Here is a 24,794-nt window from a genome sequence, read left to right as displayed (position 1 = left end):
TATCTGCTAAAAATAATGTACTACTATAAATCATTTAATATCAGTATTTATGAATTGCTGTTAATTTTCAGTTGTAATCTTTGATTAAAGTATTAAAGATCATTATACATCTGTCACATATACTGTAGTTGCTCAACTTCAGAGGCTTTGGTGCAATCAAAAGGTAGAAAAGCAAATCACTAAAATTGCATTTATCATACTTGTTAGTGAGAATTATGTTCTATTCTTTACACATTTAAAACCATATAAGCACTTTAAAACATCAGAACAGACACAGAAAAACAATCTATAAGAGAAGTTTATTTTAAGAGGTGTGATTGGGGTCAATGTTTCCCCTGGTATCCATATGAACATAGAGAAACTAAATAGATCTGGACTTCGATCAGCTGGGAGCTTCATGACAACTCACCACAACTTAAAGCAAGCTAAACTAAATGCACCAGATCTTGAAAAAAGGCAACACACTCACAGTAAGACTGACTTTTACAGTTTTATAAGTGTGTGAAAACATATTGCAACTCCATACACCATACCATATTACCTTCAATATGATGACATTTTGGTTATACATATGGTGAAAGCTTAATCTCCTGAGGGGTATGCAGATTTCTTCACATGTCATAAATGTGAAAGTCATGAGGGCAGCCCTTAGAGCAGGCAAAAACTAACCATCTTCTATTTGAATATTTATTAGTTTAGGTGGGGACAATACAAAAAGTCAAAGTAATAAAAAACAAACCATTCTGGTCACACTCCGTTTCTTTCAAGGCATCAGTTACAGCAATGAAGTAAAACTAGGCTTTATAACTGTACAAAGTGAATGGACAAAAAAAACACCATCCCAGAGTCTGCTTGTATGATGAGAGCAACTTTAAAGACCCCAAGAGGCAACAAACACCAGACTTCCTAGAATTCAAAATGAATCCATCACATCATTGTCTTCGTCAACATCATTCTCTTATCATAGGCTGCCTGCCAATCACACACATTTAACGAAACAGAATGCAACAGACACAAAAGGCAAAAGGATGTTTAAGTATGCTCTAATCTTACGTATGTTTAGCATGGGGATACTGCAGGTTGAGTCCACTGGGTGATGACATGCCCCATTGGCCACTGTGTGGGGCTGTTTTTCATGTAGACGCACACCAACCCAGTCTTTTCTGTGTACATACTATTTTGTGTATATATTTAAACACTCTAGGATGGTTTTGTAGTTTGCGTGTCTAAAAACACTCAGCGGTTCGGGTCTATGATGTGGTACAGGAGGATTACGAAGTTGCTCCAGGAGTCGGGTTGACATTCTGCGTGGCTGCTTGTGGAGCCACCTCTATGATCCGTGGCTTGTCAATGATGCGAGCAGTGCGATTTCCTTTCTCTACAATTCCTATGATCCACGCTTGGTGGCCCTCGCCGTATTTTGGGGATTTGATCTCAGCACAGAAACGAGCAGCCTGTTCTCGAGGTAGACAGATGAGCAGGCCTCCTATAAAGGAACGAGATTGTTTCAGTCACAAGGGTCTCCGATAGAGATTTCAATGTGTATTGATGCTTGTGAGTGTGAGAGTCTTATCCTATGTTTCTGAATGTTGTGATTAAGAGATTTTATCATCTTTTTGGGCTCCTCTTTGTGGCCTCAAGGCTCAATTCTTAGTCCAGGCTTGTTTTACTTTCTCTAGATCTCAATTGAACATATTGTATACCAGAATTACTGTAATCTTACTGCGACAAAAGCTTAAAACTATGAATGTTGTTGTTTTACAAATGTTTCAAAAATAGGTGTTCATTTTTAAACCATTTCCAGGCCACTCAGTTCTTCTTTTCCCTTAAACAAAAACCAAAGTAAGTATAGCTTACAAATTACCTTCATTACTATGACATTTCTGTTTCTTTCTGCTTGAAATATTTATGGATTTCTTTTTTATATCATGGCCTGTTGTCTCTCTCGATGTTGTAAAAGTTAGTCAATCTCATCTTTTTCTGATTAGACTGCCTTAGGACATTTTGACCGTAGACAATTGTGAATATGCATCAGTCTTATATTGATGTCTTGATATGTTGGTGCGTCCTGTGAAGCCCTTTGTGAGGCAAAATGTAAAACGGTTAAGACACATACCAGATGTTTCAGGGCAGGTGCCATGCATGAGTCCAAACATGTTCCCACAGGCTTTGGACACTGCGGCCATCTTGGCAAGCACCGGGAGGTTGTGGATGACAAATGACACTTCACTTCGTTGTTGCCGTGCCAACGTCTGAGCGTGGCCAAGGATGCCAAACCCTGTGATGTCGGTGGCGGCGTGAGCGTTGAAGGTGTGCATGAGACCAGCCGCTACAAAGAGAAAAGAGAGATAGATGGCATTTTGATGAATTAATTTGATTTGTTGGTTGATATTAGGGGGATGCACAACTCCGTTTTCGTTATTGAAGATTAGTGAGTGTGACGAAGAAACATTAACATCACAGGGTTTGGCATCCTTGGCCACGCTCAGACGTTGGCACGGCAACAACGAAGTGAAGTGTCATTCACAACCTCCCGGTGCTTGTTGTTGGTTGATATTAGCGGGATGCACAACTCCGTTTTCGTTATTGAAGATTAGTGAGTGTGACGAAGAAACATTAACTATTGTGTTATGCAAAAGACTGGCCAAATGTGTGTTGTTTTGAAAGAAAACAAATAACCATTATTTATATATATAAATAACACATGCAATATAGAGTATATATATATATACATAGTATATATTGCATGTGTTATAACCACGAATAGGTGATCCAATACTGTTTTTTTCTTTACGTTTGGGTTTTTTAGCAAAGACTTCTTAGCCACAGTCGGTACAGCAGTTACTGCAGAGGATAGTGCTGTTCACAAAGAAGGTCCCTAATTCACTGTTTTTATATGACACACAGCTGATGTAGTAGTGAGGCCTAGGCCCACCCACCAAAAGGCTGAACAATTATCTGGAAAATCTGTCACAGCAGCCAGTGAATGTAGCATATTGTAAACTGTCTGACTTTCAATACTTATTTCTTTTTCGAAAATTGTACATTGTATCTTGCTTTTTACAAATTCAGATATTATTATAATCAGTTTATTTTGAATGGCAGGTGCCAATCACTCCCGCCAATCCAATCAACGGGCGCGAGCGGCGCTCCGATTTCATCCAGTAAGCATGCGCTATGCATTGTTGTCTGGAATCAGTAGCCTTTTGGTAAACTAGCTTGACAAAATTATTTCAGTGTTCAACACTAAGCCCCGTCCACTCCTGCCTTGACCATCAAAGGTATTTGGACTGTAATAGTATATTTCATTATTAATTACAGGTAAAATGTAAATTTGGTAGTTATTGTTTTTGATAGTTTTGCAATTGGACTTTACGCAATATGTGTGTGTGTGTGTGTTTATGTGGCCGCCGTTCCAAGCCTACTGCTGGATTTATTTTGTAATAAACGAGAATGAGAATGTCGGTACCGGTCTGTGTATCCATGCTTTATTGTTGATGCTGTTGGCAGCTGTGTGTTTGTGCAGCCGTGCCATGTTATACTGTGCTGGTGTTGTGTGCCTGGAACATGACTTTTAATATGCGGCTCGTCTGAATACACTTTTTTGCAATCAGGCAAGTATAATTGGCTTAATGGTGGCTTATTAACATGCGTTTTAGGACATATTAAGTATGTTTGGCCCACCTGATTTTTTTGTGCCCACCCACTCTTTGATATCTGCCTACGCTACTGAGGCCCAGCTCAACTAAATAATTAACAGAAAAATAATGATTCATTTAAAAAAAAAAAGAAAAAAAGGAGAGTATTACAGCAATTCAAAAATGTGGACACATTCTTAGAGGTTTTACCTGTCCTGTTGAGCCGAGCCATGTTCATCATGGCTTCATGGTAGGCCAGCTCTACATCCTCCTGGGTTACCACCAGCTTGATCTTGTTCCACTTTTCAGGCTGAGAGTAAAAAAACAAAACGTAAATTGCATTGGTTTGCATGCTAAAAACAAGAATTGTACAGCAAAAGTGATTCATGATTGAGCATTTTGACTGACAATATCTAGCCACTGGTGTACTGCAACCGCCACTTGTGTTCCGAGTGGCTTGGTCAACACTAACACGTCTCCTGGCACTGCATTGTCTGGCCTGAGAAAATCAAATACATACATTACAACTAAATTATGCATTATACATAAATAAGAAAATATATGTAGTAGAACTCAAATCCTACATGATGAATTCGTTGGGTTGGCAGACTGTTGTTGCAACTCCTCCCAACACCACCCAGGGGTTGAGCACCGTCTGTCCTCCTGTTACTGATGTGCCCGCCTCCTCTGATGCATCCTTAAAGCCCTGGATGACCAGCGGCATGACTTTGTCTCTCTCCTGTAAAGACAAGAAAATAAATTCAGAGCACAGACAGGGAGCACATTGGAAAAAAATGTAATTATATAATGAAACATGTTATAAAGTAACAGTTTACTGTACTAACATGTTGTATAAGTGGTATTGCGTTTTATCTACTATTACACAATTGGTTCTTCACGGTTATTGACCAGAAACTAGATCCAAAAGTGAATGCATTAACGGAGATGCTTCTTACCTTCTCTGACATTTTGTTGCTGACCCCCAGAAGCATCAACATGTTGTCACACTCTGTCACTCCCATGGCATACAGGTCACTTAGAACATTGGCACAGGCAATTCTTCCCTACAAAATAGAAATAATATTAATGAAGCACATCTAGGGTTTTTGTGTAAAGTAGGCCTCCAGCACAGCGTACAAAAGTAGACAGACACAGAAATATAACAGTGGCATCTTTCAGTTTGTCACATAGGTGTATATGTAATAATACCACAATGGCATTAGTAATATCCATAAAAGAAGAGATCCATACCATCATGTAGGGGTCATCCACAATGGGGTAGATGTAATCTGTTGTTTGGACCAGGGAAAGGCCACCATGTCTGAGTGGGATCACACAGGTGTCCATGCCTATGCCTTGAAAGATAAAAGAGTTCACTGTGTGATATATTGTTCTGATTCTGTACCAACAAAATCCCGATTAAAGAGCAGTTAGTTTGAAATTGACTGCTGGACTTTAAACAGAGATTCAAATGTTATTGTAAGCTATTTTTAACTTAAATAGTTTGTTATTATAGCGCTATATGAAGATCCTTATTACCTAATCGTGGCATAACTGCCCCCAGGAACTGTTCATCTTCTTGATAGTGGTTCTCCTGTAGGTTTTCTAGCAATTTCTGTAAAACATCTTGGGGCACCTGTGACCAAAGACAATAACCACCATGTTGTTATCACACAATGTTGAATCAGATGTTCTTATTCAGTTGGATAATCATACAAAGATAGTAATGCATCCGAGGCAGATGTTCATAAGGAGAGCTAACCTTGCAGCCTGTGCCCTTGAGCTCAGCGAAGCGTGTGAGCCGGAAATTCTTGTCCAGCTCATAGCTCTCCGGGTTGAAGGACTCCCTCACCGACATGTCTGTAGAAGCTCTGGGTCTTCACCACTACAACCAAATCAATGACCAGGACAAAACAACAACATATAGGTTATAGGAAACACTGTTTGAATGTTGCAATTGGCTAAAAGAAAATCTTGTTAAATGTGAATTAATTAATGAAGTAATTAAACAAATAAATGAAATATAAATTCATTCACCACACTGCAATGCCCTCTGAGATTATTAACAAATGTTGTCTTTTGTGCATCTTTTTGAGTGAAATATGACAAAAGACCAATACGCTTCTGGAAAATCTCCAGCACTGCAATGAATCCTTATGAGTCAAAGGGCTGAGTGCTATCATATTTAGGGTCGCCAAGAATATCTAAGAATTATGCATGGATAGCCATCGGCCAAAATGAGTTGAACAATATCGGCATGAATCCAATATTGTGCATCTCTTTGACAAACAGTCAAAAACATAAAATATATTCAGTTTTTAATTCTCGAATACAAAGAAAAGCGGCACATTCTCACAATTGAGTAGCTGATAATAATGTAAACAGTTAACAAAATCCCTGCGGATACATTTGTCCCAAAGTCAGAAATAACGGCAAAGCCAAATTAACATTTAATAACTCCAAGTTACACTTTAGTTACAACTACAAACAATTATATTGTAAGTAGTCTGTTGTATTGAACTGAATAACATTACCCAGACACATCTATGTTTGGGGTAAAATTACATTGATGTTGACAGACAAATCAATGGAAACGCATTTAATTCGTCAGTTTTGTACGAAATAACATTTTAAAACTCCACAATGAGCGTGCTCACAGATTCATATTTTCACAGTGAAATAAAAATAAATGCTTGAATGACCCAGAATAACATGAAAATAGTTCAAGCTCAGCCACCTGACAGGGTTATTGGTTAATTATAACCCCGGTGGTTGTTTAACCTGCTGTAAGGGGGGCCTCGGTTTGTACACAGTGGGAGTGTTCAAGAGACAACATGCAGCTAAGTTCATTCAACCCTGCGGCACTATAATAATATCATTGACGATCAATGTTACAATATTCGGTGAAACGAATGCCATATTATTAGCAACAGGGCGCTGTACTGTAATACATATGTGCTGATTGTGACAGCTATATCTTTTTACGCTTTTTTGTTTTGCTGAAAATGCAGTTTCCGTTGCCATGCTAGCTTTCGCTTGCAAAGGCTGGTCAATGCATGAGGTGATGAGCAGCACTGTGCAACAAAGAACACCGAGTGTCTGAGTGTGCGAGCTGAACTGCATTTAAAAACACACACCGTACAGGCGAACGACTAAATGTGACACATAGTTGTGTAACATAGTGCCAGCTCGTTCACATGTAAGTTGAAAAGTTGCCGTAGAGCACTGAATAAAAATGTCGGCGGCGGAAAAAATTAACCCTTTCCTGTCCATCGCCATGCGATGTGTGCAACATCAGTGTTCGTATCAATAAAACAGCACTAAACATGCAACCTGTGCAACGTTTGTAATGATATGTTGCAATATAAGTGTTTACAATGGCTTTAAATGCGATATTAGGACCAAAGCGGAGTTATATTCTTGCAACATTTCCCCTTTAATTGCTGTGTCCAGTTTATCCTTACCAGCTTCACGTTAGCGGTGGATCCCGACAGAAGAGCGGGGACGGCACCAGAATGCATTGGGGCCAGAATCGGGCGTCCTTGGAGAATGCCTGACGGAAAGTGAGACATTTTTTTCTTCTTACTCACAACTAGATGACAAAAAAAATAGCTAATCAGGTACAACGAAGTATATTTGAATTAATATACTTTTTTGAGCACGTATATCTTTATAAAACAATATATGGTTTACAATATAGAGAGGAAACTCACCAGATCTCAAAGGGTCCTCTGCATGAACAGCGGCGGCTTTAACATCCCCTTTAATGATCTGGGAAGTCTGGCAACAAAATCTCTACAATGGAGTGTACCTTTAATTTACTGTTTTCCCTCCAATTGCACCCAGAACAACATAACATTGCCTGGCTAGAATAGGTATTTAACAAAGGCTGAGGTTTATAACCTTACATTATGAACGATATTTAATATAATTTCGTTACAGTGTCTTAACATTGGTAACAAATATGTTCATATTGATGTAAGCACTTGAATTTCTTCCGTTGTTGTTTTTACTTCTAATTCTAGAATATTAAAAACGAAAACAGGACAAAATGGCCAGGGAAACATTTAATGTTGGACACAACTATTCATTTAATATGCACAGTGATTGAAAATGAAATAAAATTGTTACTTCATTACAATATTAACAACAAGCACAATATATATATATATATATATATATATATATATATATATATATATAGGCATAGCCTAACAATTATAATAATGAAAATAAAATAATAATACTATCTATATAATATTATACATTTAATATTTTCAACTAGTTCAAGTTTACCAACTTATTTTTAATTTGTAAAATTGCCCATTACATATATCTTTGGATGTATGTTTGTAATTAATGTTGACACTTCACTGCACATAACACCAAGTGAAGTACTAGTCACTTAAGGCACAATCCACAATGGAAAACTTCCCATAAAAAATAATTTGTGCATATTAATTATACGGTTACAATTGTACGGAGCCCCCTAGGGGACATGGAGAAGAAAAAAATAAAATGTTTTGCGAGACCTCGCAAAACCTTTGCGAGATATCGCAAAACCTTTGGTTTTAAACGTGTGACTACTATTAATGACACATGAGAACTACGTAAAAGCTGTAGCCTGTAATGAAAACATCAAGTCACTTCTAAACATGAAAATGATAGGAAATGTTTTAACAATCGTATAGTTCAGTGTATATTGGCCCACAATCCTGGATTGTGTGTGTGTGTGTGTGTGTGTGTGTGTGTGTGTGTGTGTGTGTGTGTGTGTGTGTGTGTGTGTGTGTGTGTGTGTGTGTGTGTGTGTGTGTGTGTGTGTGTGTGTGTGTGTGTGTGTGTGTGTGTGTGTGTGTGTGTGTGTGTGTGTGTGTGTGTGTGTGTGTGTGTGTGTGTGTGTGTGTGTGTGTGTGTGAGAGAGGGAGGGGGGGAGAGTCCTTTTAAATAATCTTGCATGTGTTATTTTGGTCCTTTTGTCTCTTTCCCCTTTACATCCATAACATACAGCAGTTGCAAAGAAAATATCTAAAGTTGCAAAATGCATCAAGGTAGATAAGTAATAAAGACATTCAACAAATCTTCTGTAAGGCCATTGTGGCAGCCCTTACATCAACCAGTAATGTCCACCACTGGCCCCTCAACACTTGCGGGCTTGTTATAGTCACAGCCTATAAAAGAAGGAAGAAAGTAATGTTCAATATATAAAGTATCAACACAGCAAAAGCTTGAATTTGCATTTGGGGGATTTTGTATTGGTCTGAAAGTCAGCAGAAAGAGAAATGCTATTGTGGCATAAATATAATAAGGTGAAAAAGGGGATAAGGTGCATGGTGTCAAAGTATTTAGCTGCCATTTTGGGAAACCAGGTGAGAATAATGTCACAGCAACATCGTGACAATAGGCAAGCCAGCAACACAAGTTTGTGTGTGTGTTTTCAGTGGAAAGTGAAGTGGGGAGAGGTAAGAATACTGATTGCTCAGGGTGGATGGAAATGTGATATCCTGGACATATAAAAGGTCTGTGCACTGTTTGCGTGTGTGTGTGAATATTTCATTTTTAGGTTCATACATGTGGAAGATCCATTTAAGATTTCTTCTGCTTCTGCTGCATCTGAATAGGCAAAGGATAAACAAGATTAACCTCAAACATTCGAACAAGGCCTCGTCTGTCAGTGGTCATTTTGTAATTAACCTATAATAATTTATGAATTTAGCTGCATGCTTAACTGTACCTCTCTTCAGCCTCCTCCTGGCAAGTTTGATCTGATCTTGAAGGATCTGAACCCAGTCTCGTGGACCGGGCAACTTTTCTATTCTGTGTTCTGTGCAGTATTTCTCTGTAAACACTGGACAGAGTTTACACAACTGTGTGAATGCTTTATTCATATTTCAATGTATCACTATTGTTGTGCACTGGTTAAACAAGACTGATTAATTATTTTGTTTCTCACCTTTAATGGCGCCCACAATGTTCTGGTCCAAGCCCTTACGGTTATCATTGAGCCCTCTCTTCCTTTTACCATTTGGCAAGGAGTTAGCCAGCGTAGTATCGTCAAAGAAGGCACACACCTGAACACAAAGCTCCATGTTAGAACACTGTTGAGCCTTTTGTGATCTTATAGCTCATTAGTAAAGTCAATTATAAGATATTTGTTGTTGCTGTTCAAAATCTAATAAGTATCTAGTGACTGCAAAGCTGATAACAATAAAAGGGCAGTGAATTGGCTCTTAAAAACATATTGATGCGAACCAGTTTCCGGAACAGCAGGCTGCCAGAGCGTGTATAGTTGACCAGAATGGAGTCAAGCTGAGCCTTTGAGATATACACGTCATAATCCTCCGCAAGACGCACCTCGGACTAAAAGAATCAAATAACACTTACTGTGAACTGTGAAGTATTATGGGAAAATTAAGACAAACATAAGACAAATCTAGTATTGGAAGAAAAATAGAGAACTCACAAACTGAGGGCAATACAATTAAGTTTTCTCCAAACATAAGGATGTTTGGAGCAAATAAACATCTTATTCATTCCAAAAAATATCATTTGGAATCGAAAAAGGTCTTGGAACACAAAGGTCAACCTTGGAAACAAATTAATATTAAACAAACAATTGCATTAGCTTTCTAAATAATACGGAAACACTTTAAGGCAGGATTATGTAGTATATTATGTGTTGAATATATAAATTCAACACTTGTATTTATACATGCCAATTCAAGTTGAGGTTGAGGTAAAAAAAGAAAACCGTATTTGATTTTAACACATAGTATAAAGACCACACCTAGTGCATTCAGAGTGGCTTTTCTGTGGGAGTGCAGTAAACAAGAGATACTATTTAGGCTCAGAAAACAAGTGCATTCAATTATGCTAATGTCAATATTACCTCTAACAAGTGAGGCTCCCTGAGTTTGTTCAGGAGAGTATTGTGTCTGTTGTTGACAATAACTGGGTTGTTTTGAAGTGGCAGCACAGAAAGAGCAGAGGATGTGGGATGGCTGTTTGGTGTAGATGAGCTTTGCTCTTTCTCACATTCCTCCCTCTTTCCAGATTCTGCAGGTGCAGCTATAAGTGGTGAAGCCTCGAGAGGGGCAAGAGCCGCTCTCCTAGTACTAGACACAGTAAGTGGTGCCACTTTATAGATTGGCCTTCTCTTGCGCGGCCTACAGCGAGGAGCAGGGCCTGGTACCAGACGAGGTTGGCATGGTGATGCTGCCTCTTCCTGTCTTTCCAAGGATCCTAGAAAAAGACAGTAACACATTTCATTTTTCTTTCTCACTTTCCCACAGTGTGTGAGTGTTTGTGTTTATCCACTGACCTTTTTGAGTCTGCATCAGCCTCCTCATGGCACGCATTTCCTGCAAAATAGCCTGCAAGGTGCCCTTACAGTTACACTTACAGCAGGGGGTCTCTGGCGCAGCAGGAGGGATTACATCTGCTGAAAAGACATTTGGTTAGTGAATGTCTAACATGCATACACATACGGGTGCAATATGCTTTCACAAATGAATAAAAGTGTTTGTCTCTCACACAAATACCTGTAATTTGCTGTACCTGTACAATACAAAATGTGTGCAGTGTCCAGCAATACACTATCTCCTCTTTTCTATGAGCATATTTTTTCTTTGAGTATAAAGGTGTCATTGTTGGTTTTTCTACTCTTCAAACCTGCTCTGGTACCTTACCGTTAGCTTCATTTGTTTTGATCAGATCCTTGGTGGTGTTCAGGTTCCTCAGGGCCTTGGAGCGGGTGCTGTACTGCCCACAGCCTGGACCGTTGATGATGGAGGTGGAAATGGATGAAGGTGGAGGAGTTGGGTCCCCCGCAGAGTTCCAGCTGTTGCTCTGGTGGTCCTCTGATACAAGAGATGAAGGTGCAAGCTGATGTGCCCAAGTCAGATTTCTATCCTGGGGCTCCTTTGTTAAGCTGTCCTGCTCTGTCACCACACGCTGATACACCCTGCCTGTCTTGTTACTCAGGAGCCTCATCATTCCTGTGATTTGCCTCTTGATTTCCACTCCTTTATCCTTACGCCACACTGCATAAAGAAAGATGTAGGAATTTAGATCTGCCATGATACATTATAAAAATGAATCCTTAAAACGGTACATACCATCATTCACAGCAGCATCCTTAGACTCTCCATTGACATCTTTGCAGTTGGAATTCATCATTATTGAAGGGGCACTGCCTGCTGCAATGAAATTAAAACTTAATACGCCATGTGTGACAGATAGATGCAGAATAATGCAGTGGCCATTTGCAATGTCATAATTAAGCTTTTGCAGGCTGATGATGTCAACAGAAGCAGCCCCCCCCCCTCCTCCATCACAACCAGAACTCACCACCTGTAAGAATGTAGAAGTGTAGCCAGGAGAGGTGACCTGTAGCGCAATAGCTTCAGCAGAAAGGGAACAATTTGAGCTGCATGCTGTATATTCAGAATGCCCAACATGCTGGACTTAACATGTTGCAGCTACATGTGTTTAACAATTCATTTAATTAACGTTTTAGTGAATCTATTGTGGGACTGAGCCAAAACAGTCATTACATGTAATAATGAAATCGTTAGAGTTAGCTGTTAACGTGGCAGAGACAACAGACATTGTCATGGCCATATCTTTTGTTGACAGAGTCTCTGCTGGCAAACAGCGCCAGACAAACAGCCAGACACAGACGCGCGTCTTGCAAGGTCTTGCATTCATTTATCAGCCTACCTTCATCCGTGACCAGTTTAAAGCTCTGTGACTTCCTTCTCCTCTTCCTTTCCCCAAACTCCATTGTCAGGGGGGGGGGGGGTATAGTCTTGGGTAAGTCGTGCAGACGAAAATCGCTCTTCAGAAAACCAAAATCAGATGATACACTCAGCGGAATCTCTGTCTGTCTGCCTTCTTAATCAGTTAAATTCCTCCTCAGGCTGCATTACAGATCCTGCCATCGGCACATTTTCATGATCTTATTAAGCTTAAATGGAACTGATAAATGCCACTGCCTGTCTGATCTATCCCCGTTCCCAACAAGGATGCTGGCTCTTCCCTTTCGCCATGTAAATAAATTAATTACTTTAATATTAAAATGTCGTCACATATCCCTTTGCGCCACCTGATGGTATGTTCTCATCTAAAAGGTCGAGTCACACATTTGCCACTGTGGTATCCAAACAATGGTCTGACATTTGAGCAAAAGCAAAAAGGACACCAGACTGCAAACATCAACTTGTTTCTTGTACTCTCAGTCTCAAATAAGTAAGACATTATTAATGTTATTAGATCCCTTTTTGTTATTTTGACAACTTATTTTTCTACATTTTACAAGATGTAAATGAAAAAATTACCACCTCTAATGTTTGACTGATTTCATGAGTAAGTTGTTAAACTAATGTTGCATTTATTAAAGATGATACCAGACAGGACTTAGATTGCTATCCTATTATTTTGGGCATAGATAATATCTATATATTTATATGTTGTACATCAATGCATACATTTCCCCTCCCTCCTGTCATGACCTCGCTTCAGGCAGCAGAATACATTCTGAGTCACTGGCAGAAAACAGTAGTGTTGAGTCACGTATACAAATCATAGACTGTATAATACAAATGCATGCCATTTAAGTTGGTCTTACTTTTTCCATAATTTTTTCAAAAATAGTTTTTCCTTGAGTAATAATATTCCAACAGTGCTTTGCCAAGTTTGTATAATAACATGCCAATAAAGCCATAATGATTACTATTTGTAACACAGGACACTGTAGGCTACAAAACAGCACAGTAACTGTATGCCGAAGTTTGAGTGCTTGGTCCGGAAATATAGCTTCGATCTTAGAGTGACTTTAATGGTCAATTCGTTTTTTTCATTTGTATTTATGAAACAGCTTGTAACGGAGGACTCTTATTTTGAAATATAGTGTTTTTTGTCAACTTCCGGGTTAAGCGTATTATGTGGTGGCGTTGTTAGTGTTACACAAGTCCCACTTTTTTTAATTGTTTGTTAAAATAGACGACTTACGACCACCATTACTTAACAGAAATGGATATACTAAAGGCTGAGATCGCAAGGAAAAGAAAACTCATCGAAGACAAAAGCCTCATCGACGTGAGTAGCTGATTAAGTCGATTGTTATTGTTAGCTTGGTAACTTAGCCCTGTTGCTAACATGTTTACTAGCTTTAACTTAGCTAACGCTTGCTAACTCACATCAGACAGCGTTGCCTTTACAGAATCGTGTTTAACTTTATACAGCTATTAATACATAGGCCAGTTTGAACTACACGTTCAGATATAATTCATAGTAGGTCAGTATGTTAAAGCCACCAAAAAATAGCGAACATTAGCAAGTGCGTAACGTGGCGTTAACGTTAGATACATGGATGTGCAGGCTGTTTCTAATGTTCTTAGAAGTCAGATGTGCTTCCTTCATGCTGGGGAAATACTGGGATTTAAACTTAAACCATAAATGCTAAACACAAAATAAAACCCATTAATAAACTAAGCTTCTAATAATGTATGTGTAATTAATACGAATAAGCTAATGGGTTGATGATTGGTGGTAGTTTATGTCCTATAATACTTTTAGGGGATATCAAGTACCTTGTCATCCTTAAATGTGTCACCTATATGTTCATACTTTGTTGAAAAAAATGAAGTAGTGTTATTTATCATTGCAAGAAGATACTTGCAGGACAGTATGCTCTCACCCAACACAAAGGGGAAAACAGTATTTTCTAAATCACTTTCTATTTTGTATTGAAGATAAACATTCATCAACCATAGTTCAAGAAAATAAAGAGTAAAACACATGCCATCTTTGTTGTGAGAGCTTTACTATTTTTATACCACTCTAGTCTTGGCCACCGGTATGATGTTTTCATTGCTTGTATAGAGTTTTGTTATAAATGTTATAACAATTCCATCATATTTGTGTTTTCAGGACAACAAGAAATTCTTCAAAAGGTCCGATCTTGCACGCATGGAACAAGAAGATTACTTCATAAGATGCGGATATAAGGTTAATGTCAAGATCACTCTCTTGTTACTCTCTCATACACACAAATGCAAATAAATCACTGCCTTTCTCCAGTTCAGATTCATCTCATGTTTGATTTGACATTTGTAATACTGTAATACAACCTTTGCCAGGAAACAAAATAAGGTCAGTCTTTGATGCTCAGGTGTACATTGGTGTTTGTGTTTGCTGTTTTCCCCCAAACTGCCTCTGCTGCCTGCATCGGTAGGTTCAGAGAGAGACTCCTGAGAGCCAGGTATGGGACTGCACAGTGAAAGTAGCTGACAGGATGCATGATGAAAGGACAAAGCACACTGTGTCCCAAAGGCTTTCGCTTCCTTGGCACCCTTTTTGAAAGTTTGCTCTCTAAAGCCAGTGAGGATCAAAGCAGAAATAACATGGTGGAGACATCTTTACTTTTGAGTAAACCCCATGATACCTGGGTCAACTCAATCAGTGAACACATACTAATTCGATATCTGATAAAACATGTAATCAGCTCATCTCTGCCTAATGTGAAACATAATTTGGTCTTTTCCAGCACATTTTTAAAAGTCATGGATTTTTCTTTGATTTCAAATGAGGTACTTTCATAGTCTTGTCAATTGCAGAAATGCATTTGAAAACGTGATTGTTTTCAGACCTGCATTACATTAATTAGCTAAACAACCACATGCTTCCAATTCACCACCATACTCCATATTTATGCTTTTCACAATTTCACATCCATTATGACAACTACATTATATATACTGGACCATTTCTGTGTTTCAAACTATTTACAAACACAAAAAGAATCACTTGGCAGAAACTTTGGGAACAAGGAAAGACATCTACAAAGCCACAGTGGGACACAGACATGGTGTGGATTTCAGCATGGGATACTGAACTGAAATAAAAAAAAGATTTGTGTTAACAAGTTGATTTTCTTATTTTGCAAATAATCTATGACAGAAGCTTTTATATTTACATCAACTATGTTTTTGTCCCTAGTTTGCTTTGCCTTGTAACAGTTGCTCTATGGAAAACTGCATTTCTCTTCGACTTTGTGCAAGGCTTAAGATGTCAAACGTATTAAGCTGTGCTCTTTGTACACATACAGTATACTTGTTGTTTATTTGAGAAAAGGCCATTGTTTGTTGGGGAGGCTTTTTGTAATCAGTTTCTGTTTGTTCTTTTAGATTGTGCTCCTTACACCACAATCTAAGAGTGCTGAGATTGCATGTGCCTATAAAAGCATGTTGTGGTAGCATATTGCAACAATAATTACTGAATATGTTTTGCCTGTGATTAGACCAACTGAAATAAGATGATTTTTGTAATATTAAAATCTTGCTATTTATATTAAAATGTACGTTATAAGATTGATCATAGTGACACAACCTTTTTTATCCCTAAGGTCTTATTAGAACATTGTTACATACCCCAGTTATATTCGTTTCATTTGCATTGGCCCAGAAAACACAACCTTTCAATATGATCAAAGTTACCTTAAATTATTCCTTCATAAGTAAATACATTTATTTTCCCTCCTTTTTGTCCAAAAGAATGATAACAAAGAAGAAGATGAGCCGTCCACCTCAGCTAAACCAGTGTTAACACTGGAGCTAACAGAAGAGAAACTGCCAATGTCACTGTCACGACAGGAAGTGAGTCAACGTAAATTATTAACACTTGCCTCAAAAGTCATTTTTCTTTCCTTATTAAAAATCAATGCACATTTTTTGCATCACTGTGTTTGTAAAGGTAATTCGACGACTTAGAGAGCGAGGGGAACCAATCCGAATGTTTGCAGAGTCTGACTACGACGCCTTCCAGAGACTCAGGAAGATTGAGATTCAGACTCCTGAAGTGAACAAGGTAGGACTGATTGTGATAACACATCGCCCAGTAAAGACATCCTGATTCAGGTCCCTTCTATCCAGGGAGAAATAAATTAGGCTATTATGCCAACCACACGGTGTTGAGTGCAGGCAGTTTAAACCTTTCCTTGCAACTGCGAATGAGCATTGGACTTCATCTGAGCTAGTACCACTAGTACTACTAATACTTAAAATGCTGTTACAAGGAACCCGCAGCTGCATGAGTGGATGTAACAGTCTAAACATGGCTGGATTTGAAGTCGGAAAGGTTAAAGATGTCAGCAGGAAGGAGCCTTAAAGCTATCATCTTTCCAGTCCATGTGCAAGGTCCGCTATCATTTGGATAAAAGCTGGCATCATTGCACGGAACACATTTAATTTAATTTTCCACAGCTCCTTAATTTTTTCAGAAGAATGTATTCTTGTTGGCATGGTGAAATCAAAGCTTATGAGTTACCAATCTAAAAGCAAGTGGTGTTACTATTCCAAAGCCTTAACATTCTGCAATCAACATTTATTTCAGTATGATGAGTTATAGAAAACACCCGTGTGTATTGTCAGCTTTAAATACAGTATTCTGGTTGACACTGTTTAACTCTGTGTGTAGGGCTTGAGGAACGACCTGAAAGCAGCCATGGACAAGATTGACGCGCAGTACCTGAACGAGATCGTTGGAGGAACCGAGCCGGGAGAAGTGGACACACAGCACGACCTGAAAGTGCACGAAGAAAACACAACTATAGAGGAATTGGAGGTAGTAGACTGTGTCGTAACCAATTAGTAGTTGAGGTTTGGGTGTTTTGTTCATACTGAATAATGTTAATTCATAAATATTTATAAATTGAATTGGAACCAGCAAATATATTCTTATGCCCCTTTCACACCAGCGCCTTTTCAGCTCCGGCTCGGAGCTGGAGCCTGAAAAGCGCCGATTTTTCCTGTTCACACCGCAGCGGCGCCGGCTCTTAGCTCCGGAATCCGGTTCACTTCCAGCTCCAAAAAATTGTCGGTCCAGAGGCAAAAGCTTCGGAGCTAAGAGGTCACGTCGCTTACGTCTCTCTTACGTCGAGGCGTGCAGGAAACTAAACCCACCTCCCATGGGTCGACTGTTATGCCTGCCTACAAGCAGTAGTGCCTATAAACACACTTTATAAAGTCAGGCAACACTAACCAGGCTTCGTTTGATTCTGTTTATTTGTACCTTACTTTGACCATCCGTTCACTGTTATCGATCATTGTGGAGAGAGGCAGACGTGTTGTTTTGTATTATTGCAGCTATCGGATGCAAGTAGTCAGTTTAGCTTCGGTTGCTATGCCAACATCACCCGTTTTATACCAGAGAAACTTTCATAACAGCGTTGTGATACCAAACAGTGTCAATTCAGACTGACACACATTCACTTAGGCTAAGGGGAACTGGGGATATGCATCAGCTGCTTGTGTGAGTCGGACAGTGAATACTTTAGAGCGGCCGCTGCAGTGTGAGCTAACCGGGAGCTAACGGGAGAATAAACTCCCGTGGACGAGCAGCGAGCACTGCAGCGGTCGGTAAATGCTGCAGAAACACATTAATAAACAATGAACCACGGCACTCTGGAGAAAAGTATAAGGTTGGAGAAGTCGTTATTTAATTTATTCTGGCTTCGTGTGATTAAAAGCAACACGATCATCGATCCGACGCAGTTCCCCGTTGTTGTTGTTGTGAGCTCCGTAATGGGAGCCGTTGGGGAGCAAATCAGCGATGTAAACGGTGACGTCATGACGCAGCAGGGGCAGCTCTGGGGCGCCAGTGGGCGGTGTGCACAGAGCGGGAGCTGAAAAGGGAAACCAGAGCTGAACCAGAAAAGCTCCCGCTCGGAGCTAGAAACTGAAAAGCGCTGGTGTGAAAGCCGCATAAGTTAAACACATTTTGTAAATTGTGTTCTTTATTAAGTTAAGGTTATGATGCAATTTATGTCTTATACTGAAACTGTACCTTTATGGTTTCTGCACTCTTATCCAGACTCTTGGTAGAACTCTGGGGAAAGGAGATGATAATGGAGACCAGGATGTTATCGACAAGTTCTTGAGGGTAAGACAAGAAAATAATGCTCTAACTTAAATCTAGTGGGAGCTTTTTCATAAAACATGTTTAACACGTCTCTGGCAACCGGTCGATCGCAGGGAGATTCCCAGTCGATCGTGGGATGTGTCTAAAAATAGAACAACAATATTCTGTTTTATCGTTAATGTCCTATAACATAATCTTCCTGTGCCAGAATAATGCACTTGAACGCATCAAAGCTTTGTGATTGGCGTGACCCCATGTGTCGGGGCGTGGCACGAGTTTACTGACGTTGTCCGTGGCAACAGGAGTGACAGTCCTCACACACACAAGACCGCAATTATGGCAGAAGCAAAAAAGCCCAAAATATATAATTTTCACTCCGAGTGGGAGGATGATTATTATATTATTATTATTATAAGTCCATCTGTCTCATCTGCAATGCGAGCGTGGCTTTATCGAAGAAGGGTAATTTAGGAGCGGCATTTCAAAACAGTGCACAAACGCTACGAGACGGAATTCCCTCCTAATTCTGCCCTACGCTCCCAAAAGGGGAGGAGCCTGAAAGGACAGCTAAATGCACAGCAGTCCATTTTCACAACAAGAGCAAGGCTGCTACCATAGCATCTTATCGTGTCAGTCACATTCTTGCGAAACACATGAAGTCTTTCAAAGACGGCGAAGTTGTGAAAGAAGCATTCCTGGAGGCTGCCGACGCGCTTTTGGGGGACAGTAAAAATAACAGTAGCATTTCAACAGGTTTTTGATATAATAAAAACTCAAGTTAGATACCGTTATTAATCAGCTGTAAGTTTTAGTTTGTTTGAACTTATTCATTATAATTATTGTACAAAATGGTATAAGAATGCAAACATTAAGATCTGTTCTGTTTAAATTGATTATAGTCCATTATCAATTCAGGTTAATAAACTAATGTTGCTTGCATCCTATTTTAAAGGCATTTCTTTTTATAATCTACTAAAATGCAACAAAAAAAGGGTTTGATTCTATTAATTTTGTCGTCTTTATTGCACTTTGGCAGCAGATTCCTGTGTAGCTTCAGATCTGAGTTGTCTTATTAGTAAGCCTAATTTATATTTAAAAAATGTTTTATATAATGGCAAAGAAAGGGTTCAGAGTCTTTTCTTTTTCCCTGTGTCATATGTGGCAGCACTGTTCAATGTTTCTTGAAAACATTACCCACTGTAGTATGTGACGTGTGAATAAACTCCAACTCTGTATCAACAACACTGTTGTGTAACTTCAGTTAAATACTTGTATGTGTGTAGATTAGAAAGAGGAAAGATAAAGGATCTGCAGTATTTGATGAAGTATTAATCGTACAAAGGTCAGTTTTATACAAGTAGAAGTGTGTATTTACCTGGCAGTAGGCTGTCAGTAATGGCTACGCCTCTCTATTTGGACTGGTAGATCTCGGCAGACTGGCACTTTAAAAGTAGCTCTCGGTTCAAAAAAGGTTGGGCACCCCTGATTTACAGTGTTGAATTGCACTGTTATTAAATAGATCCAAAATATTATGATGATGGGATTTTTTTTTGTTATGTCTCTTAACCCAATTCAAGATGAACATCCTACTCTGCCTGTCGTCTCTCCCCGTTTCAATACTTGGTACTGTTTTGTCTCATTTCCTGTTGCATTGTAGTTTCTTCTCGGTGTTTGGGCCAAAGATCTGAACAGGCGAGAGGACCATGTGAAGAGAAGTGTTCAGGGAAAGCTGGCCAGTGCCACTCACTCGCAGACTGAGTCTTACCTCAAACCTCTCTTCAGGAAGCTCAGGAAGAAGGTAACATTTTCGGAGCGAACAGAAAAGCTGCAAGGAAAATAGATTTCTTCATTTCTAATGGTTACACATTCTCTATTATCTCTTTCAGAATTTACCAGCTGACATCAAAGAATCAATTACTGACATCATTAAATTCATGTTGGAGAGAGAATATGTCAAGGTATGTTATCTGAAAAACAGTGTTTTTGACCATGTAAGCCTTTTTTACAATTTACAAATATATCAACTATATTCAACATTTTGTCCAGGCAAATGATGCCTACCTGCAGATGGCCATCGGTAATGCTCCCTGGCCCATTGGTGTGACCATGGTGGGTATCCACGCTCGTACTGGGCGAGAGAAGATCTTCTCCAAGCATGTGGCCCACGTCCTCAACGATGAGACACAGAGAAAATACATCCAGGTGAGACCCTCAGATTATCCCTTAGAGAGAATGCCTATATCTATAAGGAGGGGAATTATTTCAAGGAAATATTAATGATTGCACTATCAGCACTCTGACAGTGTAGGAATCAATCAGTATCATCTTTGTTGTATGCGCTATGAAACGCATGTTTGGTTGGGTTGTATGGTTATATGTTTGAATGTACATTCAAATTATATCATTTGTATTCCCAATGTTATTTCTATTACCTAAGTAGAAGAGCACTATTTTCTACATGGCATATCTGTGCTTCTATTTATAAAATGACATTATATGCATATTTCCTCTTCTTATAGACATACGGTAATATAATTGTTGGACAGGGATTAACATCGGACACTTCCTGTACAGAAACATTTACACTCTGAATATTTTGCGAGTGCGGATGATTGTTCTGCTGCATTAAACTTCTACTGGTTTACAGTCACAACAACTGCATACATTGGCATTTTTTGTATATAAATAATACAAATGTAGTATTTTTGTGAATTCAAGTTGGTTCATCATTTACAGTTTTTACTAAAAATAATCACATTTTACCACATTAAATCAGTATGAAATCTGAAAAAACAGGACATGCACATTGACGAAAAGTGATAGTGTCAGCTGCTATTTCACAAAATAAATTCACCAGGTAGGATATCAAAAACTTTTTTTAAATTGATCAAACAACTTAATTGCATGTTATGTTTGTTTCTACAGGGGCTGAAGAGGCTGATGACCATCTGCCAGAAACACTTCACGACTGTTCCTTCAAAGTGTGTGGAGTACAACGCTCTTTAACTTGTCACTTCAGCTTAATGTAGGCCCAGGCTGTCCGGTCAGTTAAATCACAATAGATAATGGGAATTGTTCACAACAATGATGGGTTCTGGTATGACTAAAGTGTGGTTGTGGCAAACATCGAAATCTTTGACATTAAGGGCCCTAGAGTAAAGCTAACTTCTGGATAAAATTATCCCAGATTTATGTGGCGTACCCTCGATAACCCTTGAGTCTGATTAGACTTGTGAACTTCTGGGAAAACTGATGTAGTCTCAGTCCTACTTGAGACCCTTTCTTTTTATGGATGCTTTCAGTCCAACCCATTGTTGCAGGAAATGTTAAAATGGTAAAAAGGTTCAATTGTATTTACACATTTTCTTTTAATATTTGTTTTCTTAAGTTTTTCAAAGATTGTATTTCATTAGCCAAGTAAGATCCAGTGTATGTAAGTTTTATTACGCCTGTGATTCTTGATTATTTTTTGACAAACTTAAATGAATGCAGATTCACTTATATGTGCATGCTTGAGTTTTCAGCTAATAATACATCCAATTCAGTGTGTCTCTGTACTATCTTAGTGAGAAAATAAAGTGTTGATTTGTTCTTTTTTATGCTGTGGGAAAATCATCCTTCAAGTTTCATTTTGTTTCTCTCTCGTCGTCTGCAGCTGGATTGCTGAATGGGGCTATTTTTAGCCATCAGTTGTTTCTGGTCATTAGAAAATGTGTCTGCAGGGAAATTGTTTTTTAAATTACGGACTCTGTAAGTGTGACATGCTCCACTAACATTGTGAATTGCAGCTGTGTGGCTTAAGGATTCATTAAGAATGTACTAGTCAGATTAAAATAGGCAATTATGTAATACGAGTGTTTTCTGGATGGCAATCCCAATGCAACAAAAAACCCAGATTTGCTACAATTTATTGCTTTCGGAATACTGCCAGAAGTGTTCTACGATGATAGCATAAAGCGTCACACATTGACCTTATTACACTGAGTAACCATGGTGATCTGATGTGTTCCTTGTGGTCGTAGTGTGTGCTCGGCTGAACCCACGTCACCACAGCTCCAGTCTGTCAGCTCTGAGCGCGTCACCACTTGAGACTCAGCTGGAGCTAGACAGGTTGACAGCTGGCAGTGCAAACACTGTGAAATAAATGCTATGTTTTCCCACTTATAACATATTTTGTCACAAAATACAATGCAGAACGATATATATGAAGGAACCAGATCAAAAGTCAGTGAATGTATCCACCGATAGTGATTAATCTGCCTGTCCTTAAGATAAACTAAACCAACTATTTTGGCACTCGTTGAGTCAAATGTGTAGTGTCAGTGTCCGTTGTGACGTTTGCTTAGCCAGGGCCTTGAAATGCTGGTCCAGTGGAAAGTATTTGCAGTTGACTGTAAATTAACAAGGAATCTCTGTGTGTTATCATCTCTGCGTGTTTGTGTGAGTTCTGTTATGTCCCAGACCAGAACTATGTCAACCGAAAGGAAACACTTTATGTTAAGTAGTTATCCCAGATTAGAATTAGTCAAATCAAATTTCATAATAAAAGCCTCACGGGAGCAGATGTTAAACTGATCTATACAAATGACATGATCATACAGTGGACATATACAACATGTGTGGAGACTCAACTGAACTATAAAAGGTATAACACGTTGACAACACTTTCTGGTGATCTATGATGGTTGAATCAGGCTTTCAGAAATGACTAGCACTACATGTTGATGCTCCATATATTAATACATTTTTCCTAACTGGATTTCTCTGACACTTTCTGTTCTCTGTGTGTTTTGGGCATTTGAATCTTAAAACACCATGCTCTGATTCATATAAAGCCTGTCTTTTGATACCGTATTCTTTTCCCTACCACTTGTCCATACTATTTAAATATGTTACCCACTAACAGGTGACCTCATCCCTTTCTCTTGGCAGTGACCCTGTATGTGAATATGCTGATTTAATATGGCCTGCACTCGCTGACATCAATGAGGGTTTGTATTCATTATCTGGGGGCCTAGCTAGTTTGTTTCTCTAATGATTTCAGTTCTATGTTTGGCCCTATTACTGGCGGTAAGATGTGGGCAGGATAAAAACCTGCTCTCTGTGCGCCTTTGTTTAGGTGTGGGATTGCGTCGGAGCAGGACGTGTGAGGGATCCTGTCATTATCACATTTAATTCCCCAGGATTGGTGAAAGCATCATCTCCATTTCCCCTCTATCACTGCATATATTAGCATGCTGTGAAAATCAAAGAAAAAAGGCTGCATAATTGTTTTCTAGTGTTCATGGTACATCATGTTGACTAATTTAGAATCTACTAACATGTACAAACGTTAACAATATGTTATTAAACCATATGCTTTTCAATTTGTCTTTAAAAGGCCATATTATTCTGAATTAAGAAAAAACAAAAGTATATTTGACTATATTTTTAAATATTTGTTAATGTTATTATGGTTTTCTTAAAATAGTTTTCTTTCTGTGTTTTTAATTTTGGTTTTATTTTGATGTATGCACCACAACACCAAGTGAAATTCCTCGTACCTGGTAATAAACCTGTTTCTGATTCTGATAACAATACAAAGAGATCATTGACGCACCATTATGGAATATTTTAGCTCATCATATTGTTTCCAGGTAACAACTCTCCATTCATTTCCAGGGAATGCCTTGTCTGTGGTTGGCTGCCAGCTTGCAGGTCTGAGCTGTAATTAGCTTTTCATCTGGACTTGCTTGACAGTGTGATGGTTGCCATGCTCCTGCAGAGGTGGAAACCAATCACTGGCAGAGGCACAGTGTCTCACACCAACACGCCTCTTTCTCTCTGTCTCTGTATGTGTGTGTGTTTATCTTTGCCACCTCACGTTCTTTCTTGATCACCAGCGATTTAACTGGATGTATAGATTGTCTTGTTTTCCCTGTCATATGAACCTCACTGTCAGCCTCCTGTGAAGGGTTTGCTTTATATCAGTAGTCACTTTGGGTATATTGATGTCATTACCACCGTCAAAGAGCTAATTATATAAGCAGGACTCAAAGGGGGCTTAAAGGTCACATTATTTAAAATGCTAATCCCTCTGATGAATGTGCCGCATTGGGGTCATTCAAGGGTGGAAGCAGAGAGAAGAAATATGATGAGTAATTTATATGACGGAGTATGAATACTGTTCTTTGGCATTATCATTTCTGTCTTTTCATATACATTGGCCTTGTCCTCTCATGAGCCATCACCATGGTGAAG

General features: G+C 38.9%; 3 protein-coding genes across 7 annotated transcripts; 1 reads left to right on the top strand and 2 right to left on the bottom strand.

Annotated features, from left to right (window-relative positions):
- Positions 1-280: 280 nt before the first annotated feature.
- sephs1 (selenophosphate synthetase 1) lies at positions 281-7,191 on the bottom strand. Its single transcript, XM_034085891.2, has 10 exons — positions 7,103-7,191; positions 5,401-5,523; positions 5,178-5,274; positions 4,890-4,993; positions 4,595-4,702; positions 4,223-4,377; positions 4,047-4,137; positions 3,849-3,948; positions 2,117-2,329; positions 281-1,486 (listed from the first exon to the last, which is right to left on the bottom strand). The coding sequence occupies exons 2-10, from the start codon at positions 5,494-5,496 to the stop codon at positions 1,272-1,274; spliced, it is 1,179 nt and encodes a 392-aa protein (XP_033941782.1). The 5' UTR covers positions 5,497-5,523; positions 7,103-7,191; the 3' UTR covers positions 281-1,271.
- Positions 7,192-8,461: 1,270 nt separating this feature from the next.
- On the bottom strand, positions 8,462-12,662 carry bend7 (BEN domain containing 7). Of its 2 annotated transcripts, none has more exons than XM_034085749.2 (10): positions 12,357-12,662; positions 11,753-11,833; positions 11,324-11,677; positions 10,957-11,076; positions 10,525-10,877; positions 9,888-9,995; positions 9,589-9,706; positions 9,370-9,483; positions 9,207-9,248; positions 8,462-8,806 (listed from the first exon to the last, which is right to left on the bottom strand). In XM_034085749.2, exons 1-10 carry the CDS (start codon positions 12,418-12,420, stop codon positions 8,748-8,750), a joined length of 1,413 nt encoding a protein of 470 aa, XP_033941640.1. In that variant the 5' UTR covers positions 12,421-12,662; the 3' UTR covers positions 8,462-8,747. The 2 variants fall into 2 exon arrangements, with proteins under 2 accessions (XP_033941640.1, XP_033941642.1); XM_034085751.2 differs by having other exon boundaries at positions 10,957-11,073.
- An 885-nt stretch (positions 12,663-13,547) lies between these two features.
- prpf18 (PRP18 pre-mRNA processing factor 18 homolog (yeast)) lies at positions 13,548-22,153 on the top strand. Of its 4 annotated transcripts, none has more exons than XM_034085424.2 (11): positions 13,548-13,733; positions 14,568-14,645; positions 14,872-14,898; positions 16,190-16,291; positions 16,389-16,502; positions 17,112-17,258; positions 18,507-18,575; positions 20,212-20,352; positions 20,441-20,512; positions 20,601-20,756; positions 21,480-22,153. In XM_034085424.2, exons 1-11 carry the CDS (start codon positions 13,668-13,670, stop codon positions 21,558-21,560), a joined length of 1,053 nt encoding a protein of 350 aa, XP_033941315.1. In that variant the 5' UTR covers positions 13,548-13,667; the 3' UTR covers positions 21,561-22,153. The 4 variants fall into 4 exon arrangements, with proteins under 4 accessions (XP_033941315.1, XP_033941314.1, XP_033941317.1 ...); XM_034085423.2 differs by having other exon boundaries at positions 13,549-13,733; positions 17,112-17,261; XM_034085426.2 differs by lacking the exon at positions 14,872-14,898 and having other exon boundaries at positions 13,549-13,733.
- Positions 22,154-24,794: the final 2,641 nt, after the last annotated feature.

Source organism: Pseudochaenichthys georgianus, chromosome 6 (genome assembly GCF_902827115.2).
Source record: "Pseudochaenichthys georgianus chromosome 6, fPseGeo1.2, whole genome shotgun sequence".
Lineage (NCBI taxonomy): Eukaryota > Metazoa > Chordata > Actinopteri > Perciformes > Channichthyidae > Pseudochaenichthys > Pseudochaenichthys georgianus.
This window is presented reverse-complemented; position numbering and strand designations above follow the sequence as displayed.